We start from the raw sequence: 10,000 nt of genomic DNA, 5'->3' as shown, positions 1-10,000 counted from the left end.
CACACACACACACACACACTTCACCAGCTCATGATCATACTTTTGTAACAACTTAGAAATGACACTTTATTCCTCTAAAAGTAAGTAGTCAAAGCAAAGGGGACATCTCCAATCAATAAAGAAATCTTAAAATCTGGAATTTATAATCTGCTCTGAATAAAGAGCATTTTGTTTTTCAGACACCATTGAGAGTCCCAGTGCATAGTGGTGGTGGTCAGACTGAAACAGGTTTTAATGTTTTTGTGACATTACAAATAGCTTATTTATGAAGAAATACTCCAGTAACTTGTAAAGCGGGATCGTCATTTTGGGAAATCGCTCTTATATTAAATCTGGTGATGTATGTGAAATAATGCCAATAATGCCATTAAAAGACATTTACATCAAATTACTGGTGAAAAGAATCATCCCTTGATTTTTCACCAAATGTTTTTGAGTCCTCGTCCCTCGATTTTCAAAGCATTTGTGACTTATCTTGTTTTCTCAGCCCTTTATATCCTATTTGAGAGGATTTCAGAAATACCAAAGCTGGACCTCAAGATTTTCAGTGTCACAGAATGTTTTAGAAAAAATAAAGCTTACATTTTTGATGTACTTAATTCTGCCACCCTTCAAAGTCATATGATCCATTGGTTGAGTCTCACTCACTCTGGAAACAACAATAACTCAATAATCAATGGAAGAAGTAGAACATAGGTGGTCAGCTGTACCTACTAGATAAAAAAACGATTCTTCCTAAATCCTGATTGGCTAAACCCAGTGAAGCTAATCAGCTGTGTTGAGCAGGGACAGGTTGATAAAATTCAGTGCTGTGGTGAATGAGGACCAGGACCGATCTAGAGACACTACAACACAAACCAGGTTGACCAAAATAACTGTCCAATTACAGACAGACATGGAGGACAGGAGGGTAGAAACTCCCTTTTTCCCACTTTCCCCTACACTCTCCTCCTTCTCTTCATGCTCTGTATGTTATCATATCACTCTCCCTTCCTCAGGTATTCTTCATCATTTCTTAGTTCATCATCATCTTCTGCCCCTCTTCACCATTTTCTTCCTTTAGCTGTGTTCATCTCACGCCTCACCTCCTCACCCTAGGGCTCTTTGTAACTTCCTTTACACCTTTTTCTCTCTGTCATCTTTGTGATCCTGACTTAGCCTCTTCTTACAGTTTTACCTCCTCAACATGCTTTTTCTTTCTTAAATCCTCATCAGTTTTATTTCTGAAATCTCCTCTTCAATAATGCATTTCGTTTCATCATTAATTGAGCCTAATTCACTAACATTAGCCCTCTAAAAATTAGGATTTTGCGTGTGCGCGTGCATGTGTACTGCGTGCGTGTGTGTGTGTGTGTGCGGGCGGGCGCATGTAATTTCTGTGTAATGAGGTCTGCAGGGAGAAGAAGATGGAGGTTCAGTAGAGAGGAGAAAATCACCTCAGGGCAGAAGAATTTCTCTTTTAGTGGGCTTTAATGCCCCCCATCTGTCTCTGTGTCTGTCTGTTCTCTCCCTCCTTCGTCCTCTCCCAGTCACTACCCTCCCCACCCACCTCGTGTCTGTCCAGAGGTGGAAAGTGAGTAAGTTAGTGCAGTCACTCTTACATTTCAAAAATAAGGTAAAAACAAGGAAAGAAGTAGACCAAGGGAGAGAGAATGAAAGGGGAAAGATGGGAAGAATGAAGAAAGAAGGGAAAACAAAGGTCAAAATGAGGGACAGAACTAAGGAAACACGTGAAAAAAAGGATCAAATAAAAGTGTATACACACACCTTTCTTTCTTTCTGAGTTTGTCATTCTTTCTCTCTGTGTTTTGAATTGAATTCTCTCTTGTCTCTTTCTCTGTCTGTCTTTCTGTCTGCCTGATCAATAGCTAGAACACGAAGGGACACTTACAAACAGATGTCCCCTGAGGCTATTGCCAACATATGGTTTCTGGATGATGTAGTGATATGATTCATCAGATTTTAGCACAGGGTGCTCTTGTTATGTAAATGAAAACATTTGCACATCAGGGGCTCTATGTGGTCCTCATACATGTTTGGATGGAAGTGTGACTGTCATAACATTCCTCATGATTTGGAACAAGAATTGTTTTTAGTATTTGGACTACAACTTCTAACCAGCTGACTCTCATTAGATCAGCTCTTCACGCATCTTCGATGATATCTTATTGATATGGTAGAATTAAAATGTATTAGCTTAAAGTGTATGGTTCCTTTTGTAGTCAATGGGTAGAGATAACAATGCTTATTCTGTACCAGACTCTTATGCTGACCTCACCGGTTCCTCTTGTCCTGTGCCATGTGTGTTCGTCACGCTAGGCTGTATATGAGTCAGTGTGAAGTGTGTGTGTGTGTGTGTGTGTGTGTGTGTGTGTGTGTGTGTGTGTGTGTGTGTGTGTGTGTGTGTGTGTGTGTGTAGCTTTGCTTGTATCAATGTGTCAGTCTCACCAGTCTTCTCCTGTCCTGTCCTGTGCTTTATCCCTGTTTGTGTGTGTGAATTTATGTGTATGTGCATGTGTGTGCACGCATGTGTGTGTGTGTGTGTGTGTGTGTGTGTGTGTGTGTGTGTGTGTGTGTGTGCGCGTGTGCGTGTGTCTGTGTGTCTGTGTGTCTGTGTGTGTGTGTGTGTGTGTGTGTGTGTGTGTGTGTGTGTGTCTGTGTGTGTGTGTGTGTGTGTGTGTGTGTGTGTGTTTGTCTTTGTACAGCAATCGGTGCCCAGCGGAGAAGGAGTCCCAGTGCCGTCGCCTCAGAGATCTTTGAACCTCACCTGGGTAGCCACATCTTACAGGTAGGACAGACTACACACAATCACGCACATGCACATACACACGTTCATTCACTCACCCACTGGCATCATTCACAGAACCACACACACAGACACACACGTACTCACTCTCCCACATGAATTTATTTTCATAATTATTATAGAATTCTTAGCAAGTCTTTTTGAGAAAATTATTAAATTATAATCACACTAGCCTTTCTTAGTGCATTTTTGGAAAAACACAAACCCTGGAAAATCCATTTTAACTATTTGTTTCGATAGAATTATGATTAGTGTTCATATTTTTAATGATTCTATATATTTATTTTTCTATATATTTATCTACTGTTTAAGTAGTTAACTGAGTTTTCATCAGACTCAGAACTATCTCACTGTCTCTCTCTATGAGACCCAAAATGATCAAAATCATTTTCAAAGATAAAAACATATCAGGTATGATATGAAAAGTATTATTTCTTCTTTAAAAAAATGTGATATGCCGTTATAAACATCAGCTACTTCAAACTCAGATCTCTCATACAATTTTGTAGTATTTACCCTAGTTTTAAATCATGAATGTATCAGATTTAGTTATTATAATTTTGCCTTTGAGCTTTTTATGCAAAATTATTCTTTCTAATGTAACATTATTAGTGCTGTGATTCTTCATAATCCACACTCAGATTTTTCACTCCCTTCAATTATTCCGTAACATCCATCTACAGCCACTCAATTATTTAATGGAATTATGAAAGTAAGATAATGACTGGGTTATCGCTGTTGGCTCCCTTGTGCGCATGTGAGTGTGTGTGTGTGTGTGTGTGTGAGAGTGTGTGTGTGTTTCTTGTAGTTTTAATCCCTAACATGCTCCACTCCTTATCTATTTAACATACAGCCCAAAGGCTGAGCTTTTAACATCACAGCCAGGCTGATACCACAGATGATAGAGGTGTGTGTATTTGTGACATGAAAAGAGGCCTTGAAATGGTGTTAAAGTGATTTTTAAGGCTTCATTTCTTTGCAAAGTGATTGTGAAGACCCCTTTCAAAATGGCATGGATGCATTTTTGGAAACAAATGTGATTTTCTAGTAGAAGTTTCTAGTGCACTGATCTGTCTTGTTTCCCAATCCTGACACTCATTTCTGAAAGATTCCTTAAACTAGTTGATTTGTATTCGAAACAAAAGATGACCTCTTTGCACTGATTTAAAAAAGCTGATTTACAGAAATTGAATTGAAAATTATTTGATGATGTTATCTATGACATAATAACTGTTACATGAATGAGAATAATTTCTAAACAACTTAATAGATAAATGAAGTCTATCTTGAATCGTCTAACAGCAGCGTGATAAGATCTGACAGAGACTCTCCCCTTCCTGTGTGTGTAGTGTAACCCTGTGTACGAGACATGCTTGTTGTTGCACTTGTTCTGTATATGTCCAGCCACAGCAAAAAGTGAACGTGTCGCCGTGACAACCGTCTCTCCTCTTCTGTCGCTCTGCACATCGTGTTGTCATGTGTGAGTGTTAACAGCGGAGCGGAACAAGCTCTGTGTGTGTTCTGATCCTGCAGCTCCGCACACCTTACATCCCATAACACCTTGTTATAATCCCTGGAGAGTCGCTATGACAACCATACGAGGCAGATCGCAAGGCGGATTGAAGAAGCTACAAGATTGGAAGTGACACGACCAATGTGGGCCTCAAGTTAGCGGCAAGAGGGAATGTGTCTGTGTGTGTGTGAGAGAGTGTGTATGTGTGTGTGTATGTATGTGTGTGTGATTGGAGGAGATTGGAATTACTGTTTGGCTTTTGGGGTTTTGTAGGGCGGAGAAAAAAGATCGACGCGTTATTGCAATGTACTAGAATGTGTTGAACTTTATTCAGAGCATTGCCGTGGTTGAGGCCTCATGGGGTTTTCATCATCCAATCAGATAGCTTGGTCCATCTGTAGGCTCTCATTTTTCACAATATTGTATTACGATTCTTTTGTAACGAAAGTACTTCTGTAGTTCTTTTGCACTTCTGTTCCAGAAAATATTTAATTAGTAAAATTGGTGAATGTGAATTAATCACTTTTTGGCCACAAGGGGGCACACAAATCACCTAACCCAAACTAACAAACACACAGACCGGATTTGCGTTGTCGTAGTTGATTCGACATATATAAAGGAAATAATGCTTTTGTGATGCAGCGTTTAATTTTCAAGAATTGTTTAAATTGTGTGGGAATTTCAACAATATAGGTTTCTGATGACAACAAAGTTTTACATCAGAACTTAATACATTTTTATATATTATTGTCGAGGAAATCTAAAATTCTATTGGGATTATCTTAAGAATTTTCTGAAATTGTTTTTAAAAAATTAGATTTGAACTTAAATGTTTTTTAAAGATTCATTGATAATAATTAGTATTCTATATAGATTTTAGAATTTCTATATAGGTTTGGAAATAATATAGAATCAATTTAGTACATTTATTTATAAGCATTTATCCACATGCGTATGTACAAATATTATCCGGAATGTGTTTGTGTGTTTAAACGTGTGTGTCTGTGTGCATGCACACGTTTTGCCTTTTCAGCAGAGAGGAAAGGCAGACGTGTTGGTGGCAAATTGGCCTCATTAATCTCCAGCCTAATTGATTGTGAGAAGTTTGAGGATGACATTTTAAGAAAGCATGGTGAACGGGCCACAGCATGATTGATTTGGCTAAAACACAGCGCTAATGAATGCCAGCCAGTCACTTAGGTGGTCCAAACTAGAGAGTAATTTCAGAGAGATTAGGCCAGAGAGGTTGATAAGGCTTAATGAGAGAGAGAGAGAGAGAGAGAGAGAGAGAGAGAGAGAGAGAGAGAGAGAGACTTAAGGCCCCTTTCACACATGAACTCTAGTATGTAAGCAGGGGCCGGGACATTTCAAAACAAATGAGTCTGTCTACATTGAGCATTTTTGCACCCAGCACTGGACTGATTCAGAGGTCATAGAGATTCATGTTTACTCAAATAAGAGCAATGCAGAGCAGTGTTGTGCGTTTACGCGTCTCTTCGTGTTGGCAGTTCAAAAAGCAACTTTGAGTGGGGCCTGCTGGTTTGGATGGAGGATCACACTCCCTGCCTGACCAGGAATTTCAGTTTTAATTGAGAACGTGGTTGTTGCAAATATTGGCTTACTGTCAATGTTTATTCATACTTTTTATTAGGAACTACAGCACAGGTATGTCATAGGTACACCTGCTGCAGCGTAGCCCCAGCCCCAGCCTGCCGCACACGCCACCTACAAGTGAGCGACTGCAGTGACTGTGATTGTCATCTCGGTGCTTTCGCATTTCCTGCTATGTTTCGTTACTTTCTTCTTCTTTTGAATAAGAGGAAAAACAAACAACCATTAACTGCAAAATGACTCGCTTCATCACCATTATACAGAAGTGTATTGCTGTCACAGCATAAAAAAATTAAAACGGATCAGTATTATATTATAAAGTGAAACCTTTCATGTTATATTGTAATAAGTTTGTATCATGTTATAAAGTGTATCTTTGCATGTCTCAACCCTAGCATGAAATACAATCTTATCAATTAATGTAAATGAGCCATTCCTATTCGTAGATATCAAGTAATAACATGATACGCACTCATCACGTTATTATGTGATACAAACATATCACATTATAGCGTAAGAACATCATGTTCATATCACCTGATAATAACGTGATACTGTTCTTTTCCTTTTTTTTTACGCTGTGGCATATTTATGCTGCCGTACCATTACTCCTTTGCTAAATACAAACACACACCCACACATATATGTATATATATGAGTGGAATGAACAAAACAGTTCTTCTCCTGGACCTCAGAGAAACACCTAGGACAGATACGTGGACGTTGCTGGACAGTAGGCTGGACTGCAGCAAGAGTGGCTCAGTGACAGGCATTGACTCGGTTGAGGGGACATGATTGTTGACCCTCTTTCTGCTTCATTGGTAAGTTTCATAAACTGTGCCTCTAACTTCTGTTCTGTAATCTCTCTCTCAGCTCAGTGTTGAATAGTTAAATCTAACCGTTTTGCTTCTAATTTGAACATTACATGGTTCAGGGAGGATGTGCTCGATGTTATATGGATTTATATGGATAATATCCGAACAACACAACAGTCCTGGATCATGACTCAAGTGTTGGACTGTCCATTTTCTTCCATGCTGACAGCTTGGAGTTGGAGGAGGGGGAAGCTCTCCCTGGCTCTTCCAGGGTTTCTTCCTTTCCCCCTCTATATCATTTTATGATATTGGGTGTTCCTTGTCTTCTTTAGGGAGCTGTGTGCGTAGTCAGGAACTGGAGATGTGTATTGGCCTGTAAAGCTATTTGAGACTTGTTTTGTTTTTTTAATAGTGGGCTTTACACATTATCTTGACTTGACATGTACACGATCGCCCATAATGTTGGAATGATATTTTATTCCAACTTAATGGGCGACCGTGTATTATTGTGTTTGGTATACTAAGAGGTTGTTGTGTTTTGTCAAAATTGTCAGATTCCCAGGGGTATTTGCTTTGTTTGTTTGTTTTAGCTTTTTTGGTATTAAATCTTAGTTCATATAAGTTCAGCTGAAGTGTTTTTAACCCTTTTTATTTGTTTTGACAATAAGAATACATGGGATCCAGGCTGAAACATTTACTGTAGCTTGAAGAGGGAAGGAAATTAATGAAGTTGAGTCAATGCTGATGAAAGTGAGGAGAGCAGAGACTTGGCGTTTTTGGACTTCAAAGAGAAAATACAAGTTTTAAAGATACCATTGGGACGGAGGACAGCTGACCTATACTTTGAGAAAGAGCGAGAGAGAGAGAGTGTGTGTGTGTGTGTGTGTGTGTGTGCGTGTGTGTGCGTGTGTGTGTGTGTGTGTGTGTGTGTGTGTGTGGCAGACTGCTAGAGCAGAGGTAAAATAATAATCAAATCAAGAATATGTTTTTATTTCTTACATTTTTACATGCATGTAATTTATATATTGTGTTATATGGCACTTTTAATTTAATTTTTTACCAAAATCACAATTTTTATTTCATAATAACATCACATTATTGTTGGTAATATTTGTATATGAGTGTTTTGATCCAAATATACAGGCAGAAAATAAGCAAGAGCAAAAATAACACCTTCCGTATGAAAAAAATGAAAAAATGTCTTCACCTGCAGCTGTTCACACGGAAACAGATGTAAGGTGCCCGCGTTGTCAACGGAATGATGGGTAAATTAAAGACGACAGTGACGCTGCACTGACACGACATGGCTTCCTGTCAGCCCGTCAATCACACTGCCAGCCAATGAATGTCACCGTAGGTAAAAATTAGACGTGGAGAAAGGATGAAGGAATGACAGGACAGCTCTGCGGAGGATTAGGGGATTATTACTGTGGAGGGTTATGAACAGGAAGGAAGAGGTGTCTGTGTCAATGTCCGTGACAGACAGACACACAAAGGGACAGACAATAAATTGGTGTTACTACTCTGTGAATACAAGTGGCTCATTATAAGCCTGTTAAACTGATCTTCGATTTAAAATGTGACAAAAGAGCAAGAGTGACAAAATAATGTCAAAACAAATGCAAAATAATGCTTAAAACTTCAAATTTACACACCAAAACACGCACACATATGAATCAGATGCTGTATTTCAGATATATTTCACCCGCTGTCTGTGTCTGATCATTGAACTCCAGGCCTTGAGATGAATTTTTAAGATGTGCATATTCAAAAGCGAACACATTAAAGCACACACACACACACACACACACACACACACACACACACTCAAGCGGATTTCAGCCGGGTTTCACCAGCCTGCATGCACAGATGACTCCAGAGGCCTCGGCATGACCCGGCGGCGGCGAGACTAAAGGTCATGGCGGTGAGTGGTGAGCCTTGCATCCTGATTACCCACAACCCCCCTTTCCCACTTCCTGTGAGGTCTGTGAGGTTCATTAGCAGAGGGAATAACGGCAGCAAGACCGAGAGAGGGAGAGAGAGCGAGAGAGAGAGAGAGAGAGAGAGAGAGAGAGAGTATGAACCAATAAATGAAGCGTCCAGAGAGGGAGGGAGTGAAAAAAGAGAAGGAAAGGAGTAAAGAGGGGAAAGGAGTGTGAGGTCTGATTATTTATGCAGTCAACAGGCATCGGCTTGTCTGCATCTCTAATTGTTTGATTTTATAGGCGGGACAGGCTCTTTAAACAAACACGCTCGTATGCTAATGGAGGCAGGCCGATGCCCTCCTGACAAGGGCTGTGTGTCCGGGAGGGAGGGACTGAGGGATCATGGGAGTTTGGGAAGAGTGAAAGGGTAAGGGGTGGGGGTAGGGGGTGAGTCTGTAAGTGAATATCATTTGGATAATTAAAAATGACAGAAGAAATCGTCCACACACACCATCGCTGTTTGTCTTGACAGGTGGAAGGAAGTAGGGAGGGAGGTGTGTGTGTGTGTGCGTGTGTGTGTGTGTGTGTGTGTGTGTGTGTGTGTGTGTGTGTGTGTGTGTGTGTGTGTGTGTGTGTGTGCGCGTGTGTGTGATTAGTCCAGATTGCTGTCAGTCAAACAGTCCAATGGGAGGACGAATGAGGCAGGCGGCTCACCATGAACTTTGACACCCTCTCTTTCCCTGGCCGATGTGATGTCGATGTATGGGAGACAGAGAAGAGAGAGTGATAGAGATGGAAAGAGAGAGAGAGCGAGAGAGAGAGAGGGAGCAACCTTGAGACACAGGTTGAATTTAAACACATAAAGGGCTGTGAACAGGGAAAAAGAAAAGAAAGAGGGAGGGAGAAGGAGAGAGAGTGAAAGAGAGAGAGGGAGAGGTGTCACAGAGCAGAGAGAAATGGGGAGGAGGGTCATGGATGAAAGAAGACAAAGTCATTATGTACCCATGCCAAATTTTTACAACATAATTAACTTTAAAAATAAAGAATTTTTTGCTTTAGCTTAATCCAGACACATGTAAGCAGACTTTACACTACAGATGAATAGGAACAAAGTCCAAAACCTCATTCGGTTTATTATCTTGTAATCCTACCAGCAAAGCCTCCATTGATTGAGATGTGAGAGGCTGTTATAGTGCTCCTGTAAAGACACCTGGGCCAATACATCCTGAACTAAAGCTACTATACTAACAAAGAAATACATATTCATGAAAAATCTGGGAAAATAAAAGATATTTCTGTTTGATCACAAATGTATCTAATGATTATGAGA

The 10,000-nt window shown here is 40.1% G+C and overlaps 1 protein-coding gene across 1 annotated transcript in view; it reads left to right on the top strand.

Annotated features, from left to right (window-relative positions):
- Window positions 1–10,000, top strand: part of npas3 (neuronal PAS domain protein 3) — a 250,860-nt gene that overhangs the window by 143,248 nt on the left and 97,612 nt on the right. The window contains exon 4 of the mRNA XM_076166053.1: window positions 2,706–2,788. Coding sequence (XP_076022168.1) covers window positions 2,706–2,788 — 83 coding nt within the window. The remainder of the gene's footprint in view (window positions 1–2,705; window positions 2,789–10,000) is intronic.

This window comes from Genypterus blacodes, unplaced genomic scaffold, assembly GCF_046128005.1.
Source record: "Genypterus blacodes isolate CSIRO-AG114 ecotype Tasmania unplaced genomic scaffold, CSIRO-AGI_Gbla_v1 ptg000154l_1, whole genome shotgun sequence".
NCBI classification, from domain to species: Eukaryota; Metazoa; Chordata; class Actinopteri; order Ophidiiformes; family Ophidiidae; genus Genypterus; species Genypterus blacodes.
Note: the sequence above shows the minus strand (reverse complement) of the source record. Positions and strands in the feature narration are given on the sequence as shown.